At 42.0% G+C, this 19,703-nt stretch overlaps 1 protein-coding gene across 3 annotated transcripts in view; it reads right to left on the reverse strand.

The window, feature by feature from the left end:
* Positions 1-4,420: 4,420 nt before the first annotated feature.
* The window catches only part of KLF12 (KLF transcription factor 12), a 429,124-nt gene continuing 413,841 nt past the window's right edge, over positions 4,421-19,703 (reverse strand). For all 3 annotated transcript variants that reach the window (XM_059378144.1, XM_059378145.1, XM_059378146.1), the window contains one exon: positions 4,421-8,644. In XM_059378144.1, coding sequence (XP_059234127.1) covers positions 8,463-8,644 — 182 coding nt within the window. In that variant the 3' untranslated portion in view covers positions 4,421-8,462. The remainder of the gene's footprint in view (positions 8,645-19,703) is intronic.

Raw genomic sequence — 19,703 nt, forward strand, 5'->3', positions numbered from 1 at the left:
GGACGAAACAATACAGCCACCGTTCCATGGGCGGGGGGTGGGGGCGGGGAGATGGTGATTTTTTAAAAAATGGATTTTTAAACACAACAAATTGCGGACAGACAAGTTGATAGGAAAGAGCCTTGAATATAGGCACCAGTGCCCCAGTTCAACAATACCCATCCAAAGTAATGAAGCTTGAGGAACAAAATATATATTGCTGTCTAATGTAATTACAAAATCCTGCAACGGGAAAACTAGAAACACAAGTAGGGCAAAAGCATTTCTTTGTAATGTTTTATGCCTATCTTTGGCGCCTGAAATTAGCAAAGGGAAGATGTTAGTGTGTCCCTAAAATGTCTTACTTTTTGAATACTTGAGCATTTTGACTAGAATTTGACCCAAATCCTATCCTCCTCTTCACCCTCATTTCTCCCCCAAAATGAATCTCTGTCAAAGTCTTGGTGGGCCCACTTTGGAAAAAGGAAGATTGTGTTCACCCAGTCCCTGGTTCTTGCTTTGCACAAAGGGCAGACTCTGTGGTCTCAAACGTTTACAATTTCTAGAGATGAAACCCAGAAAGAAAAACAAAGTCCTGATGTGACTATTGCCACTATCCATCTCTTTCAACTCACTTCAAGTTGTGGTTTGGTTGTTGAGAAACTGTTGCTTGTGAAACCCAATTAATGGGGGAAGAGAGCCCCTTCCTGTGGCGGCTCGTGCACACAGAACACTTGCTCTCAGCATAGAAGGGAATTTGTTTATACAGGTTTTATCTCTTCCCTCGCCAAGGAGCAGGGAGAAAGATCATAATTCAGGAGATTCATTTTCAGAAGAAAGAAACACCATGAGAAATGACATTCTCTTGATGTTTTCTAAGCCCATTAGTATTTCCATGAATCAATAGTGTCAGGGAGCTTGTAACACCGAAAAGGGGTGGGGGTTGACTCCTCTGATGTTGGACAGCTTCTTACACAAAATTCAATTAAACTAACAACAATACTATAATCAAATTATTCATAAGGCTATTTAAAACATTCTGAGGTGGTTCCGTCAGGTGAGAAATCGGAAAAGGCATTCTCCGTTCTCTCTCATTGCTCAGCATCTAAATGGTTGTGATTGCCACCCCAAAAACAGCCACCAAGAGTGGGCTCTGTCAGTAACTATGCGTTCGAAGGAGGTGAAGACTTCAAATGCAATTTGAGCAGATTCTAGAAGGTCTGCAGGTGGAAAGGTTTTTACTCTGCCTACAGAGAAATATGGGGAATGGAGAAGACCCACTATGGCAACATGCCACCCACTAGGGAAGAGTGCTCATGATTTGGGATCTCTAGGCCAAACATTTGGGAGGAAAGTGACAGGTTCAGGGAGACTGGTCATTGCTGTTTGTTTACAATGATCCTTCATGCATGATTTTCCAGGAAAGGACTGATTTCAATCTTACCTACCACTGTCCTATCATGTGCTGCCTTGTACTTGGAAATAGGACTACCTGGCCATAAAACAATTTCAGTGAAAAACAGGACAACATGGCTGCTGGGAAGGCAGGTGCAGTGTAGTGCAGGGGGAAGAACCCCGGCTGCAGAGCCAGAGGTATGCGGCTTCACCTTCCCACTCTGCTGTTCAGGATTTCTGTGTTTGCCGGCGACTCAGCCAACTCTCTCTGTGCTTCCATTTCCCAACCATGAAATATAGACCTGTCTATGGGTTAGTGTGTCCAAAAGTGGTCTAGGTGAATGCTTGGTGTAGAGTAAGGCTTTAAGAAAGAAGAGCTATTGTTTGCATGGTTTGCTGAAATTTGGACCTTCTCACTTGGTACTTCTAGACACCTTGCAGAAAGCAGCCCAATCAGAAGACTTGACTTTGGGGAGATTAAAGAACCCAGCACCTTTCCTTTGACATTTCATTCGTTCTTTGACACCCTATCCTGACACATTTCCTTCTTTCTGAAACTTAGAGGAGGAAACGGTTGATGATTTCCTAGACCTGTGGTCTGGTTCTAGAGAGGTATGTAGATCACTACCTATCAGGGTGGTCTTCACTGTCTAAAGCCTGAGTGTTTAATCACAGTTAGACTTTTAAAAATTGCTTTTATCAAATGTTTGGCCCTGAAAGAATGTAATTTGACTGGTAGCCCTCAATAGCTTGTTTGGGTGGATTTGTGCTCTGAGATGGTAAGGCTGGACATTTCCAGGGTTCTTGTCTATTCGTATAATCGCAGTGTATATTTCTATTCATGACTCCATGTCTAGAAGTAAAATAATCATAGGAAAAAGTCGGGAAGTTCTGAACGGAACTCTGGTAATTTCCCGGACCAACTCCAAATCTTGGTTAAAGCTAGGCTGACCGAGTGTCAGCAGTCTTCAGTAGACTTTTTAGGGGAGAAATGATGGTGTGGATATTCATTCCAAAATGGTTCTGTGTATGATAACAGCAAATATTAGGGAAAAAGGAAATGAAGAAATGTAAAGATGAATCTGTGCCTTTGATATTAGTGGACAAAACAAAGTAGAACAAACAAATCTCTCTAGTGTTTTGCTCTAAATAAATCGGGCTTTTGTTAACTGAGCAACACTTTTTTGAGCCACGCACAGTGCTTTGCACGTTTGGGGCAAATCCGTGAAGTTTTTATCTGACAATTATAATTGCCTTATGCCAGAATGTATGTTGAGGAGAACCTTAACATTCAGATTTGCATTCTGACGTTCTGTAAGTAAGATTAAATTAAGAAATACTAACATAAACAAGATTAGGAATATTTAAAAATCACAAAAGAATTTTTGTGATTATGCGAACATATTCAGTTTACTACGTGCATATATTTAGTCGGGGTGTGTGTGTGTGTGTGTGTGTGTGTGTGTGTGTTTCCCAGGTGTGGAGGAAAAACCCAGTGTAATGAAGAATTATTGCTGTGTAAAAGTATAGGAATATCTCATTGGTCATAATGTCTATTGACAGGCACTTTCAGCTTTTAATTCATTTCTGAAAATGGGCATTAGCTTATTCCTATTGCCAGTGTAGATTCATTTAACATGTGGCCATAACCATAGCTCTTCATCTTGTCAACATGTAGCTACTCTCCAAACTCTTCATTCCCTCTGCAATTAAACAAGAATAAACACCTCACCGTTGTTTTGTTTTCCGTTCTCGTCAAGAACTAGTTCAAAAGGGGAGCCTGGGTGGCTCAGTCCGTGAAGAACTAGTTCATCGAGGAGGAAGATAATGGAGAAAAGAGAACAATTGCTAGAAGCTTCTCTTGAGCACAAGTAAAATCCGATGCAGCTATTTCCCCCTTTCCAGGCAAAGACATTTTGAATTTGGAATCAGTTGTTTGCAACTTAAAATGACTTCATTGTGTTTTAAACCATCCTGGCTAAATGGAGACGAGTGGCCACTCCGTTTTGTCAGAGCACAAGGAATGTGCTCTGCCAAAGGAGAACAGAGTTCCCATGGCAATATTGCTAATTGTAAGATATACAAGGCATATCTGAACAAGTTTCTTTTTTTTTTATTGTGATGAAAACTAGAAGCTTTTTTTTTTCCCAACATACTTCATCAAACTATTTACAACCTCTGTAAAATTTGCGAGTTTGAAAATACTTTTCCACTATCACATATGTTTACGAATACAGCAAAATATTTTCACTCTATTTTTTTTAAAGATGCAGTATCCTCCTATTTCATTTTCTTACGAAAATCTGAATTTCTATTGCAACTGCACAGTATTCAGCATAAAGTACCAATGGACATGGGTCGCTAAACAGACATTACTCTATAATGAAGCTGTGAAAATATAGCATTTTTAAATTTTTATGTACACCTCTTAACTATAAAATGCAGGCAAAGTCATATATAGCATCATAAGCTGATTCCCTAATAAGGTAAATAACTTACATCTCTAGACAGCATGGATTATTACAAATTCATTCTTTTAAAAAAAGTTCTTTGTTGATATTTGCTGGCCCACTGGCTGCCGTGTGTGTGCTGGCATGTGTGTTGGGGGTGCCTGTATGGGTAAGTGGAACGCAGTGTGGGGACAAGCAGAAATACATACGGAAGACACGACTTACCAAACCCCTTTCCTAGATGAGACCAAATCAAATGGAAAGACTAGTTTTAATGAGATGCCCTACCTGGGAAAAACTGAAGGAAGAGATCTGGGCAATGAAGTTAGAGAATACATTTACCTCTTCCATGTACAGGCGTGAGTGCAGAGCGGAAGCGGAGGCTGGGCTATGGACTATGAGTATTAAGGCTTCCCGGGCCTAATGTGATCCGTGGGAATTCTCTCCCGCTCAGTCCCTCATGTGAAAACTCAGCGTGTCGTGGGTGCTGGCATTCTGAACACTGCTGAAACTGTCCGTCCTCGATGTGTGAGGACACCTTTATAACAACATCGTGGCCACATTTCTAAGCAGTCATAACAACAGGACAAAGGCGATTAGTTAGTATATCTGAAGGCCTCACCTTACCGGATTTATTCAATGGCAGCTTTGGTACGTATAATAAATAAAGTACAGAATAAGGAATACTGCATCTTTATCCATATACATGTCACTGTTCGAATGAACTGATTTCAAAGTGCAGAATTATATTTACGTTTAAAACACAAGTGGCAAAATTTGAAGTTAAAAAAAAAAGTGTATAAAAGGGAACACAATCTTTGTATAAGCTATTCCAAATTTCAACCACAAGGAGAATGGCCTTTCTAATCCCCTAGAACTGGCATTTGTAAACACTGTAGCATCTTATAAGTTCTTTCCCCCTCACCATCCTCTTCCTATTTTCCACTTAAACTCTCAAGTGAATAAAAAGTGCTCTTTTTAAAAATGCAGTTTGTATTACTGTTGCTCCACTGCTTTTGAAAATAAATGTCCTATAGTGTTTTGTCGAAGGGACGGCAGGCAGTAAGTAGGATACTCCTTATGGGAAAGCCATTAGGAAGTTTAGTCTAAACGTCTTAATAGAACTTAAGACAAGCCATCAAGCAGGCTTCCCGGAGTCCACACATAACTGACAGGATGAGGCCGGAGGCCGATGGGGAAGCGTGAGGCTGCTTCCTAACAACTTAAGGTCAGAATACGGGGAGGGAATCTGTTAGAACCTCAGGGTAACCTGTAACTTTTCAAAGAACGTTAACTGCCTTGAAGTCCATCTCTACAACGCACAGAGACCTCCAGGCCTCCTGCAGCTTCTCAAGCCACCACGGCAGTCTGCGGAGAAGTTCTCAAACACGCGCCCATGTCCAACTGCGAACTGAACAGCTCCAGAGTTAAAACCAAAGAATGCTTCTAGTTAGGGGATGGACAAGTCCTGTGGATTCTGTGCCTTTTCTGGTGTTCATCATCTCCTACTGTGCTTTTCTAAAAGAGGCTAGGATGGACACAGATGAAATGAGGAGGCTTCTCCACGCCCGAAGATACTCCTACCTGAAAACCCAATTCCTTCTCTCCCAACCGCTTTCCTTTCCGAGGGGAAACATTAGTAGAAAACTCACCAGGGAGAATTTGTTCTGTTCCAGGACGAGCCCTGGGGAAGTTCCAGTCCTGGGGTGAGATCAGCAACTCACTCACTCACTGTTTGTGCTTGGATCCCTCTTTAGAAGTATCGAGCGTGTCAAGGGGGCGGAGGGGGGTTGGGAGATGGCAGAACGCCGACAGTTTCAGCGGTTAACTTACCATCTCGGTCTGATTTCCACTCTCAGAGGGTGAGGAGAAAAAGCTCACTTCCCTGAACCCTTCCTATGTGATCAGAGAGGAGCAGCCCATTTAGCTCTGTGCTAAATTTAAATCAAGCCGTCACTCAGGAAACTCCCACTGCCTGTCAGTTCTATGAATTCTAAAAACCATTTCTACCTGTGACACTCTCAAGACATCTCTTTGCACAGAAGAGATCGGCCCATCCTCTGAGAGCAGGCAGAATGGAGTCAAGTCTACACCGCTGCTGGGCGATTCACCTACTGACTGCCAGCCAGGTTCCAGGACCAGGAAAAGCGAGGGTGGCTTGGCTGTGTTGGCCACTCTCCGTGTACTTTGCCAATGACCAGGAACCAGTGCTAGAATGCAGCAAGAGACCTTTTTCTACCCAAAATGGTCACAGGCAATAAGAAGTAGGAATTGTATACAGTACAGATAAAAAAACTTTCCAGTTGGTAAAAAAACAAAAAACAAAAAAACCCCAAAAAACTAAAGAAAACAAAACAAAACAACCCCCCCCCAAAACAAAAAGCCAAAAAAACAAAAACAAAACAAAACAAAAAAACCACACACAAAAAAACAGTGCTTGGTGGGTAATAGATTATGTAGCAAAAAAAGTTATTTATCAATAGACTCGAAGCCCTTGTTCGAGGGAAATTGCCTGATGAGTTTTTCAGACCTGGCAGAAAATGCAGAGCACATAGTTTTTGAAGATAGAATTTGACCTGAACATCATTATGCTGTTGCTTGAACATTTAAAACAATTCCTTTTAATACCATCCAACATGAATTGTCCTTGTTTCAATGATTTATCGTTCCTTGCTTTGTCAGAATAAGATTCTCTGAATTAGGGGATGATCCTAAAAAGGACAGTTCTGCCACAGGAAATTATTTCAGAATGTTCAAACATTTTAAAAACGAGCTAGGAATATTGTGAGGTTAATTTGTGCAATTCCCCAAATCAAGTGTTTGTAATTAAAATACATTGCAAAGGTCTATGCTGGCAAACTTTTATATCTAAGCTATAAAAAATCTTAACAACAACGACAACAACAATAACAGAAAAAGTCACCAAGCCCCTTAGCCACGTACAGCTGAAAGAAGAACAGCTTTTAGTGGGGGGAAAAAAAAACATGATAATTTTTCTGAAAGAATGCTTGTTGGTGATGTATTGCTTTGTTTACTGTATACTGCACTAGTCGCAAGAAAGGCTCATAATTTTAGGGGGTTGACGGGACTGTCATCTCCCCTCACCCTCAGCACGGAATGAGTGGGTTCAACATCCCTGTCTGTGTCAACGCAGAACCCCTGGGGTCTGATACAGTTTAGAAAATGAAATCTGTATAGAAGAACCTAATGGAGAGTCACTTAGCCTTGGCTCTCCAAGTGAGGAAACTAGCACCATGTTAGGCTTTCCTCGGGGAGCACTCCCTTTCCACTGACTCGGTTCCAAGGAGGACTGACCCCTTAACCCAAGGGTTAATTCCCTGCTATGCCTCCTTGGCCTTTCTGTTCACCAAATAACTGTTTTCAAACAAGAAAAGGGGAGCATAATCTTTAATTGTGGTATTCCACCAAGCAGGACAACAAAATTAGCAGAAAGATTACCTCAGTGCTGTCCCTGTAACCAAGACCGCTAAACCACTGGGGTGTTTTTTACAATCCCTTTAGTAAGTATGAAAATTGTGGTAACGTGAGTCCTCAGTGAAGTTATTGTAGGAAAGTCCTTTTATTCATTATTGCTTTTCTCCTCAAGAGGCGCTTTATCCCATCTCTGCTTTGTCTGATTTTTCATGTTCACTGACTTTGCCCGAGCAGCCCCACCTCTTACCTTGGTGCCAGTGTGTCTAAGAAAGTTTTTTTTTTTTTTCCTTCCCCCTGATTCCTTGTAATCAAATACTAGGGGCAGGAAGAGATGATGCCTAGGTGACAGGACACTGCGATTTGAAGTGGGGCAGTAGTTTTTGTTTGTTTGTTTGTTTTTTTAAGACAGGCTCTTCCTATTCAACTACAGAACACCTCGGTGCCGGTCCACGCCAGGGCAGACGCTGGCACTACGCTCCACCTGAAATGTCGCTGCCCCTCTGCTCCGACAGATGAACAGAACGGAATCGAAACAAAACAGAAACAATCAACGACAAACAAATGAAAGATTCAATGTCGGTTTCTCTTCAGGGCATGGCCTAAGGACAAGTGGCGGGTGGCGCGACTGCCAAGGGCCGCCTGAGTGCCCCTTTCTTTTCAGGTCATGGAACTCTCCAACAGGCTGCTTTTCTCTACTTTCATGCTGCTCGCTGGAAACAGACTGGATGTGTGTTCTAGCTTACTGAGACAGGAACTAAAATTTCAGTAAAAAGAAGGGGGCAGGGTGGGGGGGGGGGTGGTGCGGGAGAAGAATCCCAATCTGAAAGGTCCTGCTCTAGCCATCGGCTGGTGATAGGTGACCTTTAAGGGATCGATAACAAAACGTCTGACAGCTCAGAAAACGTACAAGCTACAAACATCTTGAAACGGCAGAGTACACGGCACGGGGAAACAGTGCCTGTCTCTTCAGCGATTGTGTCACGGATCTCCCAGGCCAGCGTGAAGACGTTTCTCGTGCAGTCGCGATGGGGGTTACCTTCAGACCGAAAAGGAGAAGGGTTCCTTCTTGTTCCTGCTCTGGTTTCAGACATCGTGGGATGGTGACGCCCTTTTGCGTTAACACTGTGGAGGGGATTCAGCCCTGCTGAATGGGGTGCCGCTAAGAGACCCAGCTCTTACGCTCAGCTGGACGGGAAGCACTCCTCACACCAGCATGTGCCTCCGGCGGTGCAGGGCCAGGTGGTCTGACCGGGAGAAGCTGCGATCACAGTCCGCGCACTTGAACGGCTTCACGCCCGTGTGTTTGCGGTAATGCCTTGTCAGCTCGTCGGAGCGGGCGAACTTCCAGGTGCAGCCTTCCCAGGTACACTTGTAGGGTTTCTCTCCTGGAAGAAAAAGGGACACACGCTTTGGGTGCTCCATCACTCGCCCCCAAGAACCAAGCCAGCCCTAGGGGTGGGGACACTGTCCCTCTCCGTGGGGTTTCCGTGTGGTCATCTTTGGTCGGGAAGCCTCTGCACCCTGCCAGCGGGGTGGGGTGGGGTGGGGTGGGGGTCAGTCAGGTGGGGACAGGGAGCGCGTTCCATCGCCTCCCTCCCGTGGTGACATCTGGCCAGTTAGTTCTTTAACACTTGCCTCCTCAGTGATGGGGACGATGGTACTTTATGGTCAAAGCATCCAAAGGGCCAGACTGATCACTACGGGATATAACCACAACCGCTTGACTAAAGAGGCATTCTAGCTTTCTGCCTAGGCTGATTTGGCTCTAATACTGACACTCACGAAGAACTATATAGGGTCATTAATTACATTTGGTTTTAATACCCCTCCCCAAATGTGCATCACTTAGATGGTTTAAGGCTATTTTAGGACACAATGTCCATTTATCGGTCACGATGTCCATTTATCGGTCATGGGGAATAGGCACAAAATCTCATCGAAAGGCAAAAGCATTCCTCCGCTCACCAGAAATTAGGTATGAATGAAGCACATGTCATAAACATCTAGTTTTTGCTTGTCTATTGGAAAAGAATCCTAGATAGCTTACAAGTGTAAAGTTTAAATACTCTCTTCAGTGATTTAATTAGGGTGAGCCCTGCAGAATCATCAAGCTGGTTTCAGTGTTGAAACTCATGGTGAAAAGCCGTCTGAAGAAGTATGTAATTTGACCAGGTCCTTCAGTCAACTTGTAAGGAAGGTAAAATATGCAAAGGCTTTGCTGGGAAAAGATACACTATCCATTGTCCAAATGAACTCCCAGGGGGAGAGAGACAATGGTTGACCCAGGTGTGGGTTGTTTTTTTTTTTGTTTTTTTTTTTTTTTTTCCTGGCTCTCATTCAGAATGGATGCCCTGTCCCCATGCAACCCCACATAAAAGTGATCTCTCCTGTTCCTCCCATCAAATAGTCAACAACAGGCATCCTGGCCACACGCAGTTTTTGGTCAAAAGGGCCTAAGATAGGAAAGGGAGCTTTTTGCAGATTCCTATGCATAGAGCTGGAGGGTGAGGATTTTTAACCCTACTTTACAGATGAGAAAACTGAGGCTCAATGTAGTAAGGTAACTTGCCAGTGTCAGAAGAAAAAAATGTACTTGGCTCCAAATCCAGTGCTTTTCACTGTGCTGCAGTGGAATGCATAGTTTTTTCCCATGTAAACTTTGTCACACCCTCAAAGTTATTTCTACTTTCTCAGGTATTCCCAAATCATTCATTTCTTACTTATATCATGTACCGCAATGTATCATAAAAGTTTTATTCAGATGCCTTTCTCTTCCACCCGTTTCTGAATACATGGAGGTCAGTGCCTCTACCATTTCAATATCTTTGGAGCCTAGAGTAAGTATCAAACAAATGCTTGTATGAATTAGTGAAACTGACACACACACACACACACACACACACACACACACACATGGAACCACTGAGCCCTATCAATGAGCGGACAGGTGATGCCTACATGGGAGAACCAGTCTGAACTGGACCCAACAACTTCCATTCAACCCTGAAATAAATGCTATCTATACGGGTCCTTTTAGGATCAAGTGACCCTTTCAGAAGGGAGTGAATAACACAGACCAGTTAAATCCAGAAATATTGATGCATTAACTGTGGGCCTCAGAAAGCTCCAGCTTACTCTGAAAGGGCTCCTTTCAAGGAAAAGCCTACTGAGTGCAATAACCCAAAACCTCAACCGCTGACTCATTCTAGATGCCCTACAGAGACAAAAATCTTCATTTGCAGGTGTCTACTGACCAAGTTGAACAGAAATTTAAAAAACAAACAAACACAGAAATCAGAACCCCTAACTGAAAAAGATTGAGGGTCTCCTGCATAGTATATTAATGGCAACTGTTACCATGCTTTTATTTACATGTCCTCCCTGTGTGTTTTTGAATTCACATCAGGAGCATGGGTTCTAACAAGCTGAGCTGGACAGAAATCATGACTTCAAAAACACATCCATCTTTGGGACACTGTGCTCAGCTGGTGGCCTCTGTCACTAACAGGCATCTCCCAGTCCTCTCCAGACTGGAACCAGTCCAGAGTGCAAGGTTTGGAAAGGAAAGAATAGTGGGTTTTCTTAATTGAAGGATGGATGCTCAAAGTGTCATATATGTTTGACTCCCTTTGCCATTCTGGATAGGGAGGAAGGGGACCCATAGGTGGGATAAGCCTGGAAAGTTAGCAGAGGCCAGGAGGGGATGAGATCCTCCAGTGTCACTTTTCAGGAAGGATGGTAGAGTTTTGAATGGCCCACCATGGGGACAGTTTATTGTCTCAGGTGTTCTCGGAATTTCCTCGTACACCTTAATACTACACCGTGTGTGTACACCCTGTACACACTTAATATTCTCTAATTTCTTCCTCACAATTATAATAGTATAACTTTTCCTTCCATTTCGGCTGTTTAATAATGACACTTATGTCCTTTCTACTCGAAAATCTACAGCAGAGAGTGGCTCTTCGGGGCTAAATCTAGTCTGTGGCCTGCTTTTTGTGCAATCTTTGAGCTTAGAGTGGTTTTTATACTTGGTACGTGGTTGGGGAAAAAAAAAATCAAGAGGGCTATTTCACAGCATGTGAAAATTACATGAAATTCAAATTTCAGCATCCATAAATATGTTTTTGTTGGAACAGGAGTCTCCATACTGTTTTAGGCTATCTGCACTGAAGGCAGAACCGAGCCCTGCGACAGAGAACGCATGGCCTGTGGTGCCTAGAAATTTACTATCTGGCCCTTTACGGAAAGTTTACTGACCCCTGGTGTAAGGGGTCACCTGAGCCTTCCGCAGGCTTCCTGATTATGTTAACTTACTGAATTGGGATACATAATGCACATTGTTAATTTGGGATGGGTGGTGAGGGAATATTTGGGCTTTAAAACAACCACTTATTCTCCTCATAGGACACCATTTAAAATTCTAAGAGCCCACTCAGTAATAAATACATATGATATTTCATGGCAAATACTTTAAATTGAGAATTCTGGACTGAGTGACTCTCTGAAAAGGCTCACTCAATCTGATCTGAGTTTTAAAAATATCTTTAGGATCTTCCCTGCTCCTTAAAAGATGAAGAAGGTCTTTCTTATAACAGGAAGGTCAGGACGCGGTAGGGTCAGGAATGTCTCTATATACTTTTATTAACAGGTGATACGGGCAAGGAATGTTATGCTTAAGCTTTTATGGATATTCAAAAGAAAGTATACCTTTTTTTTTCTTTTTTTTTTTCTAAGATTTTTATTTATTTGACAGACAGATAACAAGTAGGCAGAGAGGCAGGCAGAGAGAGAGAGAGGAGGAGGAAGCAGGCTCCCCGCTGAGCAGAGAGCCCGATGTGAGGCTTGATCCCAGGACCCTGGGATCATGACCTGAGCCGAAGGCAGAGGCCTTAACCACTGAGCCACCCAGGCGCCCCAGAAAGTATAAATTGTAAGAAATTTGCAAGGAAAATTCACTTATCACTCAGACAATTAAGTTTACTCTTATCTGGTAACCAAAAGAACAATGCTTCTACACAACCCCTTTACAAAGCCACTGCGAACCTTGACCAGTTACTATTCTACTGAGTCTGGGAAGGCAGGCACAGGAGGGAAGGGTCAGAAACAGCTTAGCTGTATGGCATCATTTCTAATATGGACATTTCAGGAGGTGGGGCACAGGGGAAGCAGTAACTGATGGTAAGGCTTTCTTCTGTGAGCCCACAGAGGCGGAGCAGGAAAATTGAGTGCAAAATCCAAGTATTCTGTGAGGTGGAATCCAGGGCAGTAAGCAATCCGGAAAGACAAGGCTGGGTGAGATGGGAAAAGTGGGTCGAAAGGCACAAACTGTCAGTTACAGAGAAACAAAGTCATGGGAATACACAGCAAAGGCAGGGTGACTAGAGTTAGCAACACTGTATTACATATTTGAAAGTTGCTAAGAGAGTAGATCTTAATGAAAAGTTCTCAACACACACAAAAAAATCATCTGTATCTGTGTTGACAGATGTTACCTACACTTACCATAGGAATCATTTCACAACCTATACAAATACTGAATCATGTCGTACACCTGAAGCTGATTTAATGTAAGTTATATCTCAATTAAAAAAAAGAAAGACAAGGAATAGCTCTCAAAAATACCAGAGGCAGACATGTCCCTGCTCTTGAATAAAACCACTGCAAATGATAAATAAGTTGATAAGTTATTAAGGGGCTAAGCGACGAATGAAGGCACATATGAAGAATGTAAACCTTTTCCACTAGGGAGTGGGGAGGGAGAAAGCCTATCAGAAAAGAGTAAGCTTAACTGAGTGATAAGTGAATTTGCCTTGCAAATTTCTTATAAGAAGGTATACTTTCTTTTTAATATTCATGAAAACTTAAGCATAATATTCCTTGCCCCTACTGCTGCATTAATAAAACTGGAGTGTACGTATTCTCTCCTCATGCTTAAAAAAAAGAGGGAAAAAAGAAAATGATTATCTTCTAATCTCTCTTCAAAATTAGAGGCTGAGCTATGGGGGTGGGGGAGGAGATGGCCACTCTGACCAGGTACTGGCCTGACCTCTGCCCCTCAATCAGGAGAGAACTAGGGTTTGATTATACCTGCCCACTACCTAGCATTTTATTAAAAAAAAAAAAAAATCAATCAATGCTCTTTTTGGGTCAGTCAAGTTCTAGAAGTGGATACAACAACAATTTTAGTGGCCACTGTATTGTATTCAGCTATACATTGTATTTTACACTTGTGCCTTAAAGCAGTTAAAAGGATATGATCTTACAAGCAAATCAGGGTAACAGAAACTTCCTGATGTGAGTAAAAACTTATTAAATGATAAATTTGTTTGTAAGATGTATTGCAGTATGCATAAATGAACCCCGGAAAGGATATAATGAGCAGACAGAATCTTTCTTCCACCCTGTCTTCTTTCCTTTAAAATCTTCCTAGAAAATAAAAAAACTAAATTTAATGTTAAGAAGTCAGCGTGGTAGGTACAGAATGGTTAAGTGTATTTTCCACGACAATTTTCCTATGGAGAGAGGTGGGCTTGGACGGAAGAGAGGACTCTGTCATCTCCCAATCTGTGCTTCTCCCGCACATAGCTGCTGGGCGTCAGGCTGATTGACAGTGACGGTAAACACGATTTCCAGTAATTTCTGCAGGAATTGTGAACTGCCCTTCAACGCGTTTGAATTGGATTTCAGTAAATGTGTTATTCAAACCTGTTTTCCCTAGAAATAAGCTGAAAATAAAAATAGCATGCCCACCTTCTTCCTTTTGTCTAATTCACAAGTACACTTAGAATCTTGAGTGGCAAAATCTCTGAAAGCATGGTTAATATCCCTCAAAATAATGGGAAGTTTTGACTGTAACATCGGATCATCTTTGATTTTTGTTTCTTCTACTAATCCCATGAAATAATGAAATGACAGAAAATGGTATCGTGTATGTCTTTACCAATAAGTCTTAGTAGATAGTATTTCTTGGCTAAATTGAGACATTAAGTTGCCAGTGTCTCAGGAAAACCAAAGGACACCATCTGGGTGATCAATTGGTAGCTTAATCCAATGCCATACCTTGGGAAGCAGTTTACTAACTTGTAGGTCTTCAGTTTTTAAAGCGTGAAGTTCTCCATGTCCCATAACAAATCCAAGCCATTTCCACACTTTGTGTTTAAAAAAAAAATAAAGAGAGAGAAGAAAAGAAAGGATCTGGCCATTTTTTGAGTACAAGCTGTCCTCCTCTGTTCTTTAAAAAACCTGGACTACACTATGAGAACCACTGAAAAAGGAAAATGCAAACCAAAACTAATAGCAAGAGCTTCTATTTTTTAAAGTGGAACAGTCCTATGAAGATGAAAGAGAGAGGGGGGGGAAAAAAAAAGAACAAATGAGGAGGTTTGCAAAGTTTTGTTTTAAAACACTCTTTTTAACTGCACTTTCGGGGTTCAAGTTAAGTATAATTTTTTATGCAAAACTGCCTGTGTGTGTGTGTGTGTGTGTGTGTGTGTGTGTTGTAGTCACAGGCATTATTTAAACAGAAGTCTAATTAAGTGTCCTGAGAAAATGAAAACTCACGTCAGGTTTTTTGTTGTTTTTTTTTTTTTCCTTGCAACAGTCAACAAACTGATTTATTATGAGAACCCCTGTCTCTTTCAATCTTGGTTAAAGAAAAGGATTAAGAGTCACTAAATGCATTTCCATGACATTTACCCAGCAGAGGCATAATAAAGTCTAAAGAAAACAGCAGGTATTGAATGGATTCCCAAAACCCACGAAACAAAAATAACTTTTTCAGGTCCCTCCCATCTCACCATCTGAAATGCTGAAAGGTGAATGTGTACTGAGACAAAAGACAGGTGCCCTTTCATATTAAAATGACGTGTGAGCAAGACGGAGGAGAGGAATGCGTCTTTGAAAAAGTCTGGGTCAAACAAAACAGCCATGTTCTCAAATCAGCTTCTCTCTAATATTTTCTCAAGCAACTGAAAAGGAACACCTTTTGCAACAGGAAGCAGAGGCATTTTTTTTTTTTTTTTTTTCCCAGTTCAGAAGTGCATTTCTGAAATGTGTCCCTGTTTAACTTTTATAAAGTTACGGGGCCCCAGACGCTGACAAATGAGCTTCATTACACTCAAGGCTCAACATATTTTCTGTGACAATCTGTTTCACTTGAGGAATGGTATTTGCATATGGGGGGGGGGGGGGGGGGAGTGGACCAGAATCAAGATTCCTATCTTGTCTTCTGGTTTCTGTTACATTAGTTCATAAAAGTTCACCCTATTTTAGATCTGGGAGGAAATAAGTTACTTTTAAAATGAGGACACAGAAACCTAGAGCTGAGATTATGCAGTGCCTGACTTGTTCTCTGGGTAGACGGGTAGACTGAGGCTGCCTTCCCTCTTGGTGGCGGTAAGGCCGTAGGAAATAGCACAGGCTTTGAAATCAGGGAGAAAGCCTGGCCAAACGTTGGCTCAGTCATCTGCCAGCAATGAGACCTCAGGCTCAAGCGTTCAGCTTTCTGAAGCACTGTTTCCCCATCTGTAAAATGGACACACTATTCCTACACTTGTGAAACGAAGAAGCCCACGTAGCCAGTGACTGACAAATGATAGGTTATTTAATTTTAAGTTATAAAATTCAAGATTTTTCTTTCTTTTTTTTTTTTTCCCTAGGACATAAATAAAGTTCAAAACAGATCCTGTTTGCTATTAAAAACGAATTAAGGGATTTCTGGTAATTGGATACCAATTTGATCTTGATTTTCCTAACATTTTAAAATATAAATCTACTTTATAGGCCAAAGAGAACAATGTAGTATTCAATAATTTGTTGGACCAATTTGACCTTATCAAGTCGATCAAACACATTGTGTCTGAATTGTGAATTGTCTGGTCTGAGTTAACTGTCTTCTTCACGATGTGTAAATGAGATCAGGTGGATTTGGTCTTTCTTCCCCATGCAATTCCATAATGGCTATCTTTGATAAAAACAGGATGTGCCAAAGCACATAGCACTTTCTGTGCACCACACTTTGTTCTAAAGAACTTTATGGAGGCGAACTTTATGAAGTTCCCAATGAAGTAGTTATAGTAACCAACCCCACTTCACCCAGAGTTGGTACGTGGTAGACATGGGATTTGAACCCTGGGAGTCAGACACCAGGGCCCTCAGTTTGAACCTCTCTTCTATATTGCCTCCTGACACTTCAAGTCACTGCTTTAATAAACCAGGCTATCTGGTCAGAGCTGGAGAAACAGGCTAAAAATGTGAATTCGTACTTACAGGACAGACAATATGTTAACACAGAGATACTAGTCCTTCTTATGTAGAAATCAAGTATAAATGAACCAAAATATCCTATAATAAAAATATACTTTACTGAAAGCAAAAAGTTCAAGGTCTGTTTGGCTCTTCTGAGTTTCTATTTCCACACAGTGACAATATTTATTTTCCCATGTTTCTGGTTATACTTTCCTTTCCGTTTCTTTTGCACAGTATCCTTCCTTTACCTGTCACATAAAGGTTTGCCACGATTTTGACTGACTTCTCACCTGCCCATGTTCTCCTTGGCTCCCGTGGCTTCCACCTTGTAAGGAAAAGATTCCTAAGAGTCGACACCTCAATCTCTCTCCTAAGCATTATAGAGATTTCCCAAGTGGCAGTTCAAAAGCCATCTCAACCACTGAGACCAAAACTCCACTCAGCATCTACCATCTGAATAAGACAAGTTTCTCCTTCTGTTTTGCTAAGTGGAAAGAAAGGCAATCCTACTTCCTCAGGTATCAGTCAAGTCATGAACTTCTCTTAGCTGGAGGACTTCTTGGACTCCTCACTGTTACTCTCTGCTGCGCAACCTAATTATTCTACCTGTCCGTGCTGCCTTCCAAGTATCTGCCCGGCCATCCTCTCCAGTTTATCCCTGCCCTGGCAGGTGGCCTTTCTTTAGGTTCTTGCCACCTTCCACCAAAACCAACGTCTAATGGTTCTGTTTCCCTGCCTTATGTGCTACCTACTCCAATACCATCTGCACTACTTGGAGGAACATTTTCTCAAACACAGCCTGATCATGTAGCTCTTGGGACCCTGGACACACTTATGCTAAACTCTCATCACACCCTACTGTGATTGCTGGTTTTCCTGTCTGCCTGCCCCACTCAACAGCTCTGTACTGAGGAGGGTTTGCGCTTTCTTCATCACTGTATCCCCAGGGCCCACACAGCTCGGTGCTAACAAATGCTGTTGGTTAAATGGAGGACACTACTTAAATTCAAATACCTCACGTTCTTTTAAAAAGATAACATACAACAGTCAAGTTAAAGAGTAATCTGGGGGCGCCTGGCTGGCTCAGACAGTAGAGTGTGGGATTCTTGACTTCGGGGTTATGGGTTCGAGCCCCACAATGGGTATAAAGCTTACTTAAAAAAAAAAAAAAGAGGGGCTCCTGGGTGACTCAGTCAAGCCTCCGACTCTTGCTTTTGGCTTAGGACATGATCTCAGGGTCATGAGATTACGCTTTGTGTCAACGCAGAGTCTGCTTGAGATTCCCTCTTTCCCTCTCCTATGCTCCTCCCAGCTCGAGTGCTCTCTAACATAAATAAATAAAATCTTTTTTTTTTTAAGATTTTATTTATTTATTTGACAGAGAGAGATCACAAGTAGGCAGAGAGGCAGGCAGAGAGAGAGAGAGGAGGAACAGGCTCCCTGCTGAGCAGAGAGCCCGATGCGGGACTCGATCCCAGGACCCTGAGATCATGACCTGAGCCAAAGGCAGCAGCTTAACCCACTGAGCCACTCAGGCGCCCCCAATAAATAAAATCTTTAAGAAAAAAAAAAGTATTTTGTGAGGCAGGGAGTCTATTGCTAGCATTCTATCCATTCTACCATCTTTTCTAGTCTAATGAATGAGAATATGTATTTTTGAGAAGGAAAATAAATTTGGGAGGTTTCATTTAAAACTGGTGCCATTTAAAGTTCTGGTCTGCAAACAAATACCTCAATTTTAAAAGATTTTTATTTATTTATTTGATAGACAGAGAGAGATCACAAGTAGGCAGAGAGGCAGGTAGAGAGAGAGGGGGAAGCAGGCTCCCTGCTGAGCAGAAAGCCCGATGTGGGGCTCGATCCCAGGACCCTGAGATCATGACTTGAGCTGAAGGCAGAGGCTTAAACCACTGAGCCACCCAGGTGCCCCAAATATCTCATTTTAAGCCTTTAAAATTAGTAACATGATGAGTAATGGGGCCTTCTATTTTGCTGCTCAAATGAGCATTAACTGTTTTCATCTTTAAAACAATATATTTATAATTCTTTTCATTCTTAGTTATGAAGACTTTTATTGAATAGTCAAGCACAATAAATGTTTTTTATATATTCTTTAAGGGTGGATATTGTTTCCGCAAAGATACAGCTCCTCATTATCTTTTATCTTTAATGATTTCATTAAACTCACGAATTTCATATTAGTAGTAATTTTGCCATTCAGGACAGGATGACTAAAACAATCTAGTCATTCTTTGATGGAACACGAGAAAGTTACAAGGATTGGGATACTACTATCCAACTCCTGCTACACCACCATTTTGACTGGAATATGGATAAAATAAACCCAGAAGTAAAAGAGGGAAAACACAGAGCATGGTCATGAGATGCCCTGATGTTTTGAACTTTCCATTGTCATTAACGATTTGTGCACTAACACGAAAAGAATTAGGAAGGAGGGGCGCCTGGGTGGCTCAGTGGTTTAAGCCACTGCCTTCAGCTCAGGTCATGATCCCAGGGTCCTGGGATCGAGCCCCACATCGGGCTCTCTGCTCTGCGGGGATCCTGCTTCCTCCTCTCTCTGCCTGCCTCTCACTGACTTGTGATCTCTCTCTGTCAAATAAATAAATAAAATAAACCTTAAAAAAAAAAATTAAGAAGGGGAATTCATTTAGTAATTTATTTATTTAACTGAGGTAATAATTGGTAAGGCTGTTTTAAAAGCCATTACTTTTCTAAAGCTATGTAAAAGATGAATTTATTTTTAAGACAAATTTTAAATAGGGTAACACATTTTGTTTTTGCTTTTGTTTTTTTTTTTAAGATTTTATTTATTTATTTGATAGAGAGAGATCACAAGTAGGCAGAGAGGCAGGCAGAGAGAGAGAGGAGGAAGCAGGCTCCCTGCTGAGCAGAGAGCCCGATATGGGACTCGATCCCAGGACCCTGAGATCATGACCCGAGCCGAAGGCAGCGGCTTAACCCACTGAGCCACCCAGGCGCCCTGTTTTTGTTTTTTTTTTTAAGAGGGAGAGAACCCAGGCACCTGCCCCGTGCCGGGAGGGGCAGAGGGAGAGGGAGAGAGAGAGAATCTTAAGCAGGTTTCACTCCTGGTGCAGTTCATGCCTGGTGCAGGGCTCAGTCTCACGACCCTGAGATCAGGACCTGAGCCAAAATCCAGAGTCAGATGCTTAACCA

This window comes from Mustela nigripes, chromosome 15 (genome assembly GCF_022355385.1).
Source record: "Mustela nigripes isolate SB6536 chromosome 15, MUSNIG.SB6536, whole genome shotgun sequence".
Taxonomy (NCBI): domain Eukaryota; kingdom Metazoa; phylum Chordata; class Mammalia; order Carnivora; family Mustelidae; genus Mustela; species Mustela nigripes.